Raw genomic sequence first — 16,709 nt, 5'->3', positions numbered from 1 at the left:
AATAATGGCACTATATAAGTGAGTAAAATAAATAAACTACTGTCCCCAATTTATTATATTTTGTTGGAGCCAGTCCATTTTATACCGAATCCACAGCCCTGTTTTATTATACCCATCTATTGCACGGTCTGGTCTGATAGAGGCCATCACAGTGATCAAAATGAACCAATATGAAAAATTCCCTATTGTTGCCAGTTACCTGCATATGTGCCGGCCATGTTTTTTCCAGGAAGAAGACACGGAGGGCCAGAGGACGGAACAGGAGGGTCCGGGGATGGCACAGGTATTGGAAGGGCGCAGGGGACCATAATTTACCTCTCCTCTTACATGTGTATCACATTGTAACAGTGGGCACACTTTTTTTCCCATGATCGGGGACAGGAAATCCAGCCCAGATCACGTTCTCCAGGATCTCAGCTACACCCAGCAGCCGAGACCCCGGAGATTTTCTGACTATGGGTGGTGCTACAGCCTTATTATCGATTGCCTTTTTAAAACAGCAATGAGGGAATAAGGCCCCTTAGCGACCGCCGTTTTAATACGTATCGGTGGTCATTAAGAGGTTAATATACTCACCTACCGCCACCTTCTACGGGATTCAACAACCGTTCACTCCTCTTCTCAGTAAAGTCACCACTCTACAGACTCTCCGGGTCACACTGCTCTTTGCGTGAATCGGAAGTGGCTATTACAATGAAAGCCTATAGAACGTCAGAACATGTGACCTACTACATAGTCCATAATGAGTACATGTTTCAAAAACAGAACACAAATGTGATTCACAGACATCTGAATGAGGACTTGGAGCTCTTTCAGACGTCAGTGTTTCCAGTACGTGTGGTGAAAGTTTTCACACGTACTGGAGACACTTAAACACTGACAGAGTCACTGGCATAGTATGTGAACGGAGATATGTGTCACTTCGCGTACAGCGGTCAGTGATGTAAAACCAGAGTGTTTTTGCCTCCAGCACGCTAAGTGCTGAGAGGGTTAATAATAACCTATGTTATGGGCTGGTTTTAGTGGAGGTCCACCGAATCCCCACATGCAGAGTCCTGACAGGACCTGTGTGAGGTCAAAGTCATGTGACCATCACATGGGTGTTAAATACCTGGCCATGAGAGTCAGTGTGTGTTGTGTATTGGGAGAGCAGGAACTCCCACATAGCTCCCGGAGGAGCTAAAGGACTGCGCAGGAAAACTGCAGGTAAACCCTGCAGGGAATGGACTCATAAGGACTGTGTTTTGTTTTATTTTACCATTATGCCAGCAAGGCTTTGTTTATTTTGCTGAACCCTGCCAAGGTTTATGCTATCCACAATAAACCAGCAGGTGATTTGCTACCAGAACGGTTCCTGTGTCTACCCGAGGAAGCAGTTATGTGTGTCAATCCTTCACAACACGTTGACCCATTCAAGTGAATGGGTCTGTTCACATGTCATTGTGCATCCACAGACCGTGTTTCTGTGGGCAAAACATGCTGACATGTCTGTTTTTTAACATCAGCACAGGCCGGGCGGCAAAATGTTCCGCACACGTGCACACTGATGACACACGGATGACATCCGTGTGTCATCATTGGGACACGTACCGGCGCCTGGGAATCAGCGGTACAGTTAGCACCAGGTGCTGAAGACAGCTCTCATCATTCTCCCCTGCTCACGCTGCAATCATCGCTAGCAGGGGACAATGTTGAGAGTTGTTGTTCAGCTGATAAATGTGAGAGCAGACAGCAGCTGATGGGAGTATTCATTATCTGCCGCCTGAACTATAGATACATTATTTTTTTTAAATATGACGTGGTGTTCCATTTATTTTTGATAACCACCTCCGTCTCTTTTATCACCTTCATCTCTTTCCCTGAAATAAGAGGTTTTCAAAGACAGTGATAGAAGCAGTGTGACACCGGTGTTGCTCCCCAAATTCTATCTCCACTCTCAAGCGAATTGTCACCAGGGGGGTAATGATAGAAGCAGGGAAAGTGACACCAGCGACGCTCCCTGATGAAGATTCATTTGAGGGTGGTGATAGAAAGTGTGGGGCAGCTCTGCTGTCACTCAACCTGTTTCTATCACCCCGCCCCCTGATAACATCTCATTTCAGGGAAAGAGACAGCAGTGATAAAAGTAGGGACTGAGGTGACGGCCATTGAAGATGCGGAAAGCAGGCACCGATTTGTGGCAGCAGGCACAAAGGGCCAGAAGCACCAGGAACCTAGGTATGGCTGCGGAAGTGATGTGGCAGCACCTCACCGAAACAGGACCTCATCATGGGACGACAGTGAGAAAGTTGTGGTAAGTGACCACAGTGTCAGCCCTTGATGACAACATGTTTCAGGAGGGGTGATACAAGCTGGAGAGAAATGACTACAGGACCATCCTCCTGTGACGTCCTATTTGAGACTCCCCTAAACAAAGTCTCAGGAAGTCAAGTAAAAAAACAGATATAGGAATTAGCAGGCAGGATATGGAGAACGGTAGGTGTGACGGATTGTACAGGGGAAGTGGTGTGCCAACTTCACTCACCTCTGGGGAGGGGATGTGAATGACCCAGCAGAGATTGACTCTCTGGCGCCACCACTTACCCTAGGCCAGTCATGGAACTGCACCGAGGGCAAATAGTCGCCGGAGAGGCTTCCCTTATAGGTATCAGTTATTGAGGAGCTCCCAATGAGGGGGGGATATATATCACCAGTCCGGGCTATGGATGTATATGTAAACCTCCCGGCCATAACTGTCAGAATTCCTCACTAACACAATACGGTATGCTGCCACCAGTTCTTCGTTAGATACAAGCCCCGTCCGACAACAGGCTTATATCGGGTCAGAAATCAACTCTGGTGTCGTGTATAATAACCAACCAAGCGTGCGGACGTGGGGATTCGTGAATCGAGATAAAAGAGCAGCCCAAGATTAATATTGTATTTAATCGCCGAAAGGCGCACTAGAAAGATACAGGTGTATATATATAATATATATATATATATATATATATATATATATACACTAGATGGTGGCCCAATTCTAACGCATTGGGTATTCTAGAATATGCATGTCCACGTAGTATATTGCACAGTCCACGTAGTATATTGCACAGCCCACGTAGTATATTGCCCAGCCACGTAGTATATTGCCCAGCCACATAGTATATTGCCCAACCATGTAGTATATTGCCCAGTGATGTAGTATATTGCCCAACCATGTAGTATATTGCCCAGTTACGTAGTATATTGCCTAGTGACATAGTATATTGCGCAGCCACGTAGTATATTGCCCAGTGACGTAGTATATTGCCCAGTGATGTAGTATACAGCAGAGAGCCACGTAGTATATTTCCCAGTTATGTAGTATATTGCCCAGTGACATAGTATACAGCACAGAGCCACGTAGTATATTGGCCAGTTACGTAGTATATTACCCAGTTACGTAGTATATTGCCCAGTGACGTAGTATACAGCACAGAGCCACGTAGTATATTGCAAAGCGAAGTAGTATACAGCACAGAGCCACGTAGTATATTGGCCAGTCACGTGGTATATTGCCCAGCTATGTAGCATATTGCCCAGCCAGGTTTGTCACAGGTTAAAAAATGAAAAATAAACATATACTCACCTTTCCGAGGTCCCCTTGTAGTCCAGCAGCTTCCGGTCCCAGGGTTGGTATGAGCGCAGGACCAGTGATGACGTCGCGGTCACATGACCGTGACGTCATGGCAGTCTTTCTAGCGCAGGCGCGCAGGGCCTGTGATGACGTCGCGGTCACATGACCGTGACGTCATGGCAGGTCCTTCTCGCGCAGGCGCGCAGGGCCTGTGATGACATCGCGGTCACATGACCGTGACGTCATGGCAGGTCCTTCTCCCATACCATCTTTGCCACCGGAACCTGCAACGGAAGATGGCGGCCGGCGCGAGCGACTACGGAGGGTGAGTATAGCAGGTTTTTTTTTTAATTATTATTTTAAACATTACATTTTTTACTATTGATGCCGCATAGGCAGCGTCAATAGTAAAAAGTTGGGGACACACAGGGTTAATAGCGGTGGTAACGGAGTGCGTTACTCATGGCATAACGCGGTCCGTTATCACCAGCATTAACCCTGTGTTAGCGGTGACTGGAGGGAAGTAGGCGAGCGACAGGCCCTGACTGCGGGGAGTAAGGAGCGGCCATTTTCTTCTGGACTGTGCCTGTCGCTGATTGGTTGCGGCAGCCATGACAGGCAGCTGGCGAGACCAATCAGCGAATGCATAACCATGACAGACAGACGGAAGTGACCCTTAGACAATTATATAGTAGATATATATATATATATATTTGTATATATATATACAAGAACAATATACAAGTATACAGTCAGGAGTGTAGCACAAGGGTAGGATACAGATAGATTACAATTACTGTGTTATGCAGCATGTGACCACAGAGTGGTGCTGATGGATCACAGGTCCAAATCTTTGTTACGTGATTCTCTGGCCGCGTCAGCTAACGTGCCTCCTGTCAGTAGAAAAACTGAGTCCAAAAATCTGAAGCTGCCTATTATCCCCTAGGCTGCTCCCTCCCACACGCTGTGCCAACCCCTGGGCTGTGCAGCCTCTCTCCTCCCATATCTGAGAGCATGGTTTTACGGCCAGAACCGTGGATGCCAATAACTTTCCGCTCGACACTCTAAATGGGACGGTGGCACCACTGGGTTCTGATGGATTTTATCTGTGCAGGGAGACCAAATATGGCTACCGTATTTGATTCCTGGTAGCTACACTTTATAACTCAATAACGCAGAGTTCTAGAGGTGGCTGTATGGTATAGGCTTGTGTGGAAAGGAATGCAGATTCCGATTATGTGCTTGGCTAGGTTCAGAGCTAATTAAAAAAAAGTCATTGGTCTTTTTTGTTCAAGGAAGTGCATTCGCTGGATAAGGACATCCCATTGTTTGATGTGTATTTGACTTCCATTTTGGCCTGGGGGAATGCCAAAGATAGGGGGCTGAGTTTTGGAGCAAGTATTTTTGGGTCAAACTATATCTGACAGGGAAACTCCATCAGATATCAAAATGATATCAATTATATATCATTTTCCCATATCTCACAGTAGGTAGTTGTATTTATTTTTTTGTAAAGCAAATTACAAAACTGGTTAGTGTTTAAACATAGATTTTTATAATGGACATTATAGGTATCGGACCATCCTTTAAGTGATTGTACCGAGAAACAGTTTAATGGAAAAGACTACAGTGGCACTGCAATGATGCTGTTTAAAGCCTCAAAATCATCACTACATGTTAACACAGTACCAAAGATATCTGTGTCCGTGTGTTACATGTGCTTCATGCGTGTGGCATACGTGTGACAACCGTGTACCGTATCAGTATCACACGTACCGGTGCTTGAGAGAAGCTGACATAGTTCGCTGTTTCCCGATGCCGGGTGCTGAAGACAGCTGGCATAATTGTTCCCTGGTCTGCTTGCGATTAGCGTGAGCAGGGGACAATGTTGAAAGTTGTTTTCAAGTGTAAAATTAAGAATAAAATAAAAAAATCACATTATACTCACCTGTCCGAAGTTGAAAGAATCCAGTGTCCCACGCCACCATGCTGTAATCCTTCTGTGCAATATTTGCTCATCAGCATGAGCTGTGGCCGGAGAGTTCATGCTGAATAGCTGAGGAGAATGACTCGCTGCATTGAGAGTGGGCCTCAATTTTTCTCACTGTGGCAGCGGTGATCTCACTCAGGTCACCGCAGTTCATCGGCTCGGCTGGGAACGCAGCCTCTGTGACCTGCGGTAACCTTGATGATGTCACTGCTAGTCACTGACCCTACGCTCGCAGCAGCTCATCCTCCAGTGGTTTTCAGCCTGGACGGTCGCATCTTGGCAGCATCCAAGTTGAAAACTTTTTATCTCAGACATGGATTATGGCGTGAGACAGAACGTCAGGTGAGGGATATTGTTGTTTTTTATTTTCGTTTTATTAGAGGAGACCAGGGCTTCAATGGAATGGGCATTAGGTGAGGCTAACTATGTTTGTTATCTTTAAATAAAAAAGTAAAAGTGTGTTTTGTTTTAATTTCAAATAAAGGACTTTATACTGGCTGTATGTTTATTTACAAAATAACTATAGGATTAGTAATGGATATGCGTCTTATAGACACCTCTATAATTACTAACCCATGGGCTTGATGTTACCGGACAATACAAAGATGACATCAACCCCACAAATATTAACCCACTTGCCACCACCACAGGGCAAGAGCTGGGCAAAGAGCCAAAATTGGCACATCTTTTCTAGGAGTGATTGCGGGCTGCTATTTTTAGGCTGGGGGGACAAAATATAGGGCTCCTTACCAACCTGAGAATACCAGCCCCCAGCTGCATGCTTTAGCTTGGCTGGTTGTCAAAAATGTAGGGGACCCCACGCTATTTTATAATTATAATTAAAAAATACAGCTTGGGAACTTCTCTATTATTTATAATGAGCCTTGCTAAAGCTGACAGCTGAAGGTTGCAGCCCACAGCTGTCAGTTTTGTATGGATGGTTATCAAAAATACAGAGGAACCCACGCCTTTTTAAAAGAAATGTATTTATTTATAACACAGGCTGATAAATACTCCCATCAGCCGCTGCCTGCTCTCGTTGTTTTCAGCGACAGCAGGCATAGGCTGATGAGAGTAGTAGTTCCATCAGTCAATGCCTGTGACCAGAGGTAACATTTCAAATTGACAGGTGAGGAATATTGTTGGTTTTTATTTTTGTTTGTTCACAGGGACATTGCCTTCAGGGAATCAGGTGTAAGTATAATATAATTTTTTATTTTATTCGTAATTTTACACTTGATTGCAATTCTTAACATTGTCCCCTGCTTGCCCTGATTACAAGCACAGCAGGGGACAATGATGCAAGCTGGCATGCGGGGAAACATTGTGAACAGTACCGCTGATTCCCAGGCGCTAGTATGTGCAACACTGATGGCACATGGATGTCATCCATATGTCATCAGTGTACACGTATGAGGGACATTTTGCGGACCGTGCTGCTGCTAAAACGGACATGTCAACGTGTTTTTCCCACTGACACAGTCCGTGGAAACGCACTGATGTGCGCACAGACCCATTCCTTTGAATGGGTCTACGTGTGTAAATGTCTCCGTTACAAGTGAAAACTGTCAACATATGAGTCGGAGACATTGACGTGTGAAAGAGCCCTGAGACCTGCAATTGACTTTGAGAGAAGGACTGATCTGAAGACTACATGATGTGCTTAGTCAGCCTCACAGGATTTTGGAGGCACAAGCTGTGGCATCCGCATCAACAGCTAATTATGCAATCACACAAAATCTGTACCACAATCAGCTGCTAATGCTGTAACCACAGTCCATTGTCCCAGAAAAACCCTTTATTAAAGCAGAGCTGAAGAGGACTAAAACTCTAGTGCCACCTATTGGAAGTAGCAATCCTAACATGGCAAGGCTTATTAAAGGGTCAATAATATTGATTTTTAGGTTGCACTAGAGTTCTAGTCCTCTTCCTATTTGAAGAGGCAGTTTGCATACTTAATTTCCCAGAGGAGCATGCATGGTGTATAAGTCTCTTCACTCTGACATGCCAGGCCTGGGTTGTCACTCTCCACAAAGAGAAATGTTACCTCTTAAAGGGACTCTGTCACCTGAATTTGGCGGGACTGGTTTTGGGTCATATGGGCGGAGTTTTCGGGTGTTTGATTCACCCTTTCCTTACCCGCTGGCTGCATGCTGGCTGCAATATTGGATTGAAGTTCACTCTCTGTCCTCCATAGTACACGCCTGCGCAAAGCAATCTTGCCTTGTGCAGGCGTGTACTATGGAGGACAGAGAGTAAACTTCAATCCAATATTGCAGCCAGCATGCAGCCAGTGGGTAAGGAAAGGGTGAATCAAACACCCGAAAACTCCGCCCATATGACCCAAAACCAGTCCTGCCAAATTCAGGTGACAGAGTCCCTTTAAATTAAAGCACAACTCAAATATATCTCTATGGGCAGTGAACTTATATTAGTGATACCATTCTGTCGATGAAATAAAAATCACCAGAGCTTTGCTTTAAATATTAGCTTTGTAGTGTATACAGATTCCAATGAGTAGAAAAGAAACAACTGCTTACCACTTATAATGGTGCAACACTTCCACAAAAGAACAGCAAGTAGAAAACTACTGTGTGAAGCCATCTGGAGCCTAAGCCACAAAGACAATAACACAGTGCAGGCTGTCAGATTCCACATGACCAAGCATTGTACATAGTAACTATAAGTTTTCATTAAACATTTGGACGATAAAATAAGAAAAATCTATTTAATAATTCAATTCGGGCATATGAACATTACTGAGATAGAGATCTAGAGATCAAAGTAGGAGATTAAAGTTTAATTCCAGTGAAAAATAAAAACTTCACAGTGTTCTTCTGGGTGTGTTAGTGCAGCAAGCGGCATCAGAAGAAGGGAGACAGGGAGGAGAATGTGACTGGTCACTGTCTGCGTTCACAGATGGGGACTGCATTCACACCGTGCTTATTCAGGAAGCAAGCACTGTCAATCAGAAGTGGAGAAAGGGCCCCAAAATGTACATGAAGAGTAACAGTGCACCAAATTCATGGTACATGCCAAGGGGGCACCAAAGCCTCCTCATTGGCTTACGAATTCAAAGTTATTTTCTCAGGCACAGTACTAGTAGTAGCAGATGCATTTTGGAGGTGACAGACTCCTTTTAAAGTTGCTTAAAAGAATTAACATATGCACTGTAATGTGAAGACAGTCTTTTTCCTGAAGTGAGTTTGGTACTCCCATCATTTTTCCAGCAGCTCTGCGGCCATCATCCTCTCCTTATATTTTCAACTGTAAAGAGCTAGTGGCTTTGTTTGGAAGAACGAACATGTTACTTTTAACCACTTCACAATTTCAAAACCGTAATGTGAATAACCCCTTAGTGATTGAGGCAATTTTAACTTTAAAGGGGTTGTCCATTACTAGGACAACCTCTTCTTGATCAAAATGTTGTCCCCCATAAAATAAAAAAACTTTTACTCACCTCCTGTTCCGGCATCGTTCCCGTGGTGTCAGCACTCTGTTTTAATTAATAAAAGATTATTTTTCTCAAAATAAGGTGTGGGCTCCCACGTAATTTTCGTAGCTAGCAGAGGGAAAGCCGATGGCTGGAGGCCAATGTTTATAGCCTGAGAAGGGAGTAATACCGATGTAGCTTCCCAGGCTATTAATATCTGCTCACAACTGTATACTTAGCCTTTACTAGCTATTACAATGGGAGACCATAAAAAAATTAGGTGGGATCCACCTATAATTAATAACCAGCAAAGGCTATGCAGACAGCTGCGGGCTGATATTAATAGCCTAGGAAGGGGCCATGGATACTGCCCCCCAGGCTAAAAACATCAGCTCTCAGCTGCCCCAGAAAAGGCGCATCTCTAAGATCTGCCAATTCTAGCACTCATTCTTCCCACTTGCCCTGTAGCGCTGGCAAGTGCGGTGATAGTTGGGGGGTTGATGTCCCCTTTATATTGTCAGGTGACATCAAGCCCACAGCTTAGTAATGGAGAGGCGTCAATAAGACATCCCCATTACTAACCCCATAGTCACATTGTATAAAAACACAGACAAAAGTCTTTTAATTGAAAGAATGACACAGACTCCTTAAATAATCTTAATTAAACCATACTTATGACCTTGCCTAATTCCACCGAAGCCCTCGTTCTCCTGTAATAAACCAAAAATAAAAAATAACTATCCCTCACCTTTCCGTTGTTCTGTCCCACGCCGTGATCCATGTCTGGGGGATAGTTTTCAACCTGGACGGTGCCAAGATGCGATTGTCCAGGCTGAGAGCCACTGGTGAATGAGCTGCTGCGAGTGCAGCCACAGTGACTAGCGGTGACGTCACTGAGGCTGCGTTCCCAGCCGGGCAGAACTGACGTGACATTGGTGAGTTCCCCGCTAGCATGGTGAGAAAGCCACACGGTGCAGAGGCAAGTTCACAGGAAGAATATCACTGCGGTGAATTTCAACTGCGGTCACTTGAAGCAGATCATTCACCAGTGGTTCTCAGCCTGGACGGTCGCATCTTGGCACTGTCCAGGCTGAAAACTATTTATCCCCAGACATGGATTACGGCATGAGACAGAACCACAGAGAGGTGAAGTATATGGCTGTTTTTTATTTTTGGTTTATTACAGGAGAAAACTCTGTTATTTAAATGCACTTTTGCTTTTTTTACTTACATCAGAGTTTCTGCTTACTTTTTTTCTCTTGTAGGTTTTAAGGTTCTATTTAAGTGAATTTTTGAATGAGATCAGGTGTGGCACTAATCAGGCTTGGGTGTGGCTAGAGAATTTGAATTCAACTTCCCAAAGATGTGATAACCCACAGTTAATTTATATTTAAGGGACAATCACTTTTTCTTTACACAGAGCCCTGTAGGTTTGCATTTCTTTTTCTCTCAATAATAAAGACCTTCATTAAAAAACTGCATTTTGTGTTTACGGTACTTGGGTTATCTTTGTCTAATATTTTAATTTGTTTGGTGATCTGAAACATTTAAGTGTGACAAACATGCAAAAGAATAGGAAATCAGGAAGGGGCAAAGACGTTTTCACACAATTGTATATATGCACTGGCAGACGAGGAGAAAGTCAGTGGAAAACTGATGATGATAACGATAACACTGGCTATGATGACCAACTGTCACAGCAGGGTGTAAAAAGTGAACCATGTGAAGGGGGCCCTCAGTCATGCTGGAGGTAGAGCAAGCAGCATATATGACGGCATGTGGGATGACAGGCATATCATTAGCATCATGAAAAGGTATGACTATTGAAAAACCATGCTTTTATACCCTCGCTATAAAGCAAAATGGAGACAATTTTCACAGCGTGGAGCCAAAATTGGCACATTAATTGTAACAGCTAAGGTCCCTGCATGGTGAAGCTTTCACTAAGAATATGACTGCTAATCACAGATCTGACCAGGAGACTGTCTATGCTTAATGCAAAGCCAATGCTTCCCCATCTATGCTAGTGCTAGGACTACAACAAGTAGCCGAGGCCGCACTAATTACAATATATGGCATGATGAACCAGATATTTTATTTGCTGCTGCACATAACATGACGAACATCAGCAAACAGAGATGCACTGCTTGAACAGCCTGGTTCAGTAGTACCTGGACTAGTTTATTTCTCCACCAGATACCCAACCCTATGGACTTCAAGGTCAGTAGAATGGACCAATGTAATGAACTGGCCCAGTTTGCCATGGACGCATTGTCCAGCCTCGAATCTACTGTCTGAACGGGTATTCAGTGTTGCAGGTGGCTTTGTGAGGCCTAAATGGACCAGAGCCTCCATAAGCGTGCAAAACCGCACATTTATCAAAGTGAATCAGGCATGGATCACTGTCAATTGTCATTCGCCTACTTTTGATGCCAATGATTGGCTCGAACTTAGTATCTGTCTTCATGTCCATTGTGTTACACTGTTATGTCACCATTAATGCTTATCCCCCTGCCTGGGCAGCTCCTGCGTGTCAATCATGTTATGTCTGTACTGTGCCATTGCTGCTGCTGTACTGTTCTACTACTGCTTTTGTACTGTGCTACTGCTGCTGCTGTCATGACTGCCTGTGCTGGCCCTACACAGCAGGTCATCCCTTTGCCTGCCTCTACATATTCTGCTACCTCTGCTGATAGAAAGCCACAGATTTCCTGCCTGTCCAATGACGTCTATAGCTATACTGCACTGCTGCTGAGATTTCATGTGACGCCACCTGTGGGGTAAGGCTATAGATGGCCGACGCTGCTTAAGGGGACTGCTGGGTCCGGTGATGTTGCAGCTGAGATAGTTTGGCTCCCCACAGGTGGAGCGGGGCCCCACGGCTACCAGAACAGTTTATGAGGATGGTGGACGTTGGGGTGCAGGAATGAGGGTGCAGGAAATGATTGGAGGACACAAGGACTGTAGTTTCTTTACCTATAATAGCAGGTGCAGTACGGGGCACTGGTAACAGGTGATCATGGAGGTCCAGGCAGCCTGGAGCATTTCAGAATCCACCTAGCCAGGTGGATTTGGAGGCCTTCCTTCTGCGCTGCTCCCTATTGCTGTCTGTCCATGATATAGAACATTCCCAGCATGGCAGGCAGCTTGAACCTGTTCCAGGTGTCACTCCCTAGTGGTGACTCCGGGCTCTAGTATATTGCTCTACGTCAGGGTGTCAGCTGGTGCAAGGAGACTTGCAATCTCCTGACCTCTGGATTTAGTTGCTGGGCCTGCAGTTCCCACACAACCACGGACTCCGGTGTCCAGTCTTTGGCACTCAGTCATGGGGTGAGCTCAGTCTCAGCTCCAATCCCTAAGGTTCTCCTCACTTGCCTCCTCTTCCTTCCTCTCCGACTCACACACCAAGACTAACTAACGAACCCCGATTCCAGAACAGAACTTATAGGGAAGCTCCCCTAAAACAGGTGTTAGAGCTCCCCCTTCTGGTCTTTAGTCAGGAAAGTGTTGCATGCCAGTGTAACCTGCTAAGAGGATCCCTCCTTGCTTCCAGGCATGACATCACCCCCTGTGAGGGAGGCAATGCTACTGTGGCAACTGGACTCCTGGGGCAGTGGCGTATCCAGGAGGGCAGCCGGGGCATGTGCCCTGGATGCGGCCGACAGGGGGCACCAGCACGCCGCCTGATGTGGCGGTCCAAGGAGGAGGCTCTCTGTCGGCGGAATTCTGCCGCCCCCACACTTAGATTCTTCCGTTCTCTGAGCTGGCTGTCAAATTGACAGCCATCTCAGAGAAAGTGCTGCGTGTTGGTTCCCAAGGATGTACTAGTGTCTGAAGACGCTACTACCCTTGATTTATGCCCTGAACGCCGCCGGCACTTCCGCATCAGTGAAGCACCAGCAGCGTGATCAGGTCACATGATCACGCTGCTGACATCACTCGCCGGCTCTTCACAGGCAGCCTTGCGGTTTGTGGTAAGTGCTCCAGCTCCAGACGGCTGGGTAATGGAGGCTGGAGCTGAAGACACCGAACTGCCAGAAGGAGAGATACGGGCTGTGCTGTATACTACTGTGTGGACGGTGCCGTATACTACTATGCGGGCTGTGCTATATACTACTATTGGGGGTGCATTACACTATACAGGCCTATGGGGGGTGCATTACACAATACAGGCCTATGGGGAGAGCATTATATTATACAGGCCTATGGGGAGTGCATTACACTATACAGGCCTATGGGGGGTGCATTACACTATACAGGCCTATGGGTGGTGCATTACACTATACAGGCCTACAGGGGTGCATTGCACTATACAGGCCTATTGGGGGGTGCATTATGCTATACAGGCATATGGGGAGAGCATTACACTATACAGGCCTATGGGGGTGCATTACACTATACAGGCCTATGGGGGAGTGCATTACACTATACAGGCCTATGGGGGTGCATTACACTATACAGGCCTATGGGGGAGTGCATTACACTATACAGGCCTATGGGGAGTGATTTACACTATACAGGCATATGGGGAGAGCATTACACTATACAGGCCTATGGGGGTGCATTACACTATACAGGCCTATGGGGGAGTGCATTACACTATACAGACCTATGGGGGTGCATTACACTATACAGGCCTATGGGGGTTCATTACACTATACAGGCCTAATGGGGGGTGCATTACACTATACAGGCCTAATGGGGAGTGCATTACACTATACAGGCCTATGGGGGAGTGCATTACACTATACAGGCCTATGGGGGGTGCATTACACTATACAGGCCTATGGGGAGAGCATTATACTATACAGGCCTATGGGGAGAGCATTACACTATACAGGCCTATGGGGGTGCATTAAACTATACAGGCCTATGGAGAGTGCTTTATACTATATTGAGGACTATCTGGTACATTATACTATATGGAGGCTATCTAGGGGGCCATCCAACAGTGTAGGGATTACAGTGGAAGGGCCATCAAGCAGTTTGGCGGCTACTAAGGGGTCAGTATACTGTGTGGGGGTACATTACAGTGAGGGGGCATCATGTTATGTACAGTATAAGAGAGCATCATGCTGTGTATAGGGGAGCTGTACAGGGGGAGACTTGGGACATTATTCAATGTTAAGTGGGCACTTATTGTTATAGGGGAACTCAGGTTACTGTGACTATCACAGGGGCACACAGAAGGCATTACTTTAGGGGGCAAAGTGTGGGCACTGTTTTCTAGGGCACTTGCGCCCAGGATTACTATTTTCTAGAGAGTTGCTTTAGAATTTAGAGGGCACAGAGAACCCCACAGCAGGCGCAGTAATAGGGACACATATTGCAGCAACATTGGGGTACCAGTAGGATGAGGAGTTTGTGCAGGTTGGGAATAGATGGTGAAAATATGAGACGTGAAATCTGTCATTTCTTGTAATCTCTGCAGCCGAGTCCTGGGTGGAAGAAGTTGTTGTGTGGGTCTGGGCCAGATGGAAAAGACGGGAAAAGTGAACAATTCCAACAGAAAGAACGTCAGTGGTAAGTCATTATCTGTAACTGTGCTGTGATCTCTTATATGTCCTGTAGGACACTAACCATATGGTGGTAATATTAATGTTGGTCTTTATATAGAGATTATCTTCAGTAACAGCGCTGACTTCTGCCGAGGTTCTCCTCCACTATTAGGATGCGTCACTCAGATGTTATCAAGGTTACCTGGTTAGAGGCCCAATCAGAAGCTTCGCCCCCCTGAACCAAAACCCTAGCTACGCCTCTACTGCTAGTGATCTTCAGGATTTCACCTGCTTGTGTCCAGTAACCCTGCTACCTGCTAGTGATTTTCAGAATTTTACCTGCTTGTCTTCGGGTTTCCAGTAACCTTGCTGCCTGTCACTGTTCTTGCAGTAATTTTTGAAAACTGTGACAATTGCTGAGGCTGCAATGTGTAAACACAGCCTTAGCCATTCACCAGCAACAAAGTAACCTAATTGGATGGACCTTATCACCTTAACTCATACTAACTCAAGTCTCTATGTGCTTAATCAAGTCTCAAATGAACTGGGTTGGAGATAATGTATTATATTAATTTATTACTATAAGAAAGCTGGCCTTACTCTATACAGCTCTGTCAAAAAATAAGAGACCACCACATCAAATCCCTGTCATGGGCAGCACAATCTCCAGACCTGAACCCCATTGAAAACCTCTGGAATGTAATCAAGAAGATGATGGATAGTCACAAGCCATCAAAGAAGAACTGCTTACATTTTTGCACCAGGAGCAGTGTGAAAGACTGGTGGAAAGCATGCCAAGACGCATAAAAGCTGTGATTAAAAATCATGGTTATTCCACAAAATATTGATTTCTGAACTCTTCCTGAGTTAAAACATTAGTATTGGTGTTTCTTTGAGTTATCGGAGGTCTGAAAGCACTGGTTTTTTTTTTCCTTTTCACCATTTCTCCTTTTCAGGAAAAAAAACCCCAAAATGTGTTGCTTGGAAATTCGGAGACATGTTGTCAGAAGTTTATAGAATAAAAGAATATTTTACTCAAAAATATACCTATAAAGAGAAAAATCAGACAAATGGAACATTTTGCAGTGGTCTCTTCATTTTTGCCAGAGCTGTATTTTTCTAAACTAGAGCAAGTCTGAACATTTTTTTTGTCTCAAATGTCCTTGGTAACAATAATATATTCCATCAATATTTGAGTGCAATTATTTCTGCTAAGGATGGTGCGAGAAGCTGTTAGGGAAAATAGGGAAAAAAAGCCTTCTGTGAGATAGTCTATCAATAGTTATATGATATGATGGACGGTGGTGCAGTGGTTAGCACTGCAGCGCTGGGGTCCTGGGTTCAAATCCCACCAAGGACAACATCTGCAAGCAGTTTGCATGTTCTCCCCGTGTTTGCGTGGATTTCCTCTGGGTTCTCCGGTTTCCTACCACGTTCCAAAGACATACTGATAGGGAATTTACATTGTGAGCCCCATCGGGGACAGCGATGATGATGTGTGAAAACTGTAAAGCGCTGCGGAATATGTTAGCGCTATATAAAAATAAAGATTATTATTATGGACCTCAAGGTACACAGATTTTTAGCAACTGAAAGTATACATTAATCAGACTACCCCCATAGAAAGGAACACCAGTACACATAATCAGAGCCAACATACTGTCCCAGCCATGACCAATAGTGTCAGCACAGAACCCTATAAGCACAGTGCCAACAGGGATCACCCCAATACACAGTGCCAAGTGACTACATAACTAGTAATGTCAAAGTCCACTTACCCAGAAAACTACAACCACTGTGGCTTCATAGGCGACTCAGTACTGTTGTGTGCTTCCTCCATCATAGCATATAAATATGCATGAGGAGGAAGTAACTTATGTTGTAAATCACTGTATGACTTGGGGAAAATTTACTTGTTTTTTCTGATTTTGAGGAGAGAACAATTTGGCTTTCCCATTTTTTGCTAACTTAAGACTTAACTTCTTGCAAATGTTTCAATCCTTTTACTTCACCTGGTCAGCAACTTATTCTGAAATAGCTGCGTAAGATGAAAGCTGACAAGCTCCTCTATATGCCTGGTGTAGCACTGTTGGGATAGATGAGCAGAGATGGAACGCCCAACATCATAAGATCATATATCTCCAAGCTAACAGAGTTCAGCGAGGGTCACATACCCTCATGTCTCATTAC

The 16,709-nt window shown here is 45.0% G+C and overlaps 1 protein-coding gene across 2 annotated transcripts in view; it reads right to left on the bottom strand.

Moving 5' to 3' along the window:
* Positions 1–16,367, bottom strand: part of LOC138675780 (programmed cell death 1 ligand 2-like) — a 53,062-nt gene extending 36,695 nt beyond the window's left edge. The window contains exons 1-2 of one of the 2 annotated variants that reach the window (XM_069764306.1): positions 16,298–16,367; positions 8,129–8,199 (exon numbers count right to left, since the gene is read on the bottom strand). In XM_069764306.1, coding sequence (XP_069620407.1) covers positions 8,129–8,192 — 64 coding nt within the window. In that variant the 5' untranslated portion in view covers positions 8,193–8,199; positions 16,298–16,367. The remainder of the gene's footprint in view (positions 1–8,128; positions 8,200–16,297) is intronic. The other variant, XM_069764314.1, reaches the window with a different exon arrangement.
* Between the last annotated feature and the right edge of the window lie 342 nt (positions 16,368–16,709).

Source organism: Ranitomeya imitator, chromosome 1, assembly GCF_032444005.1.
Source record: "Ranitomeya imitator isolate aRanImi1 chromosome 1, aRanImi1.pri, whole genome shotgun sequence".
Classification (NCBI taxonomy): domain Eukaryota; kingdom Metazoa; phylum Chordata; class Amphibia; order Anura; family Dendrobatidae; genus Ranitomeya; species Ranitomeya imitator.
This window is presented reverse-complemented; position numbering and strand designations above follow the sequence as displayed.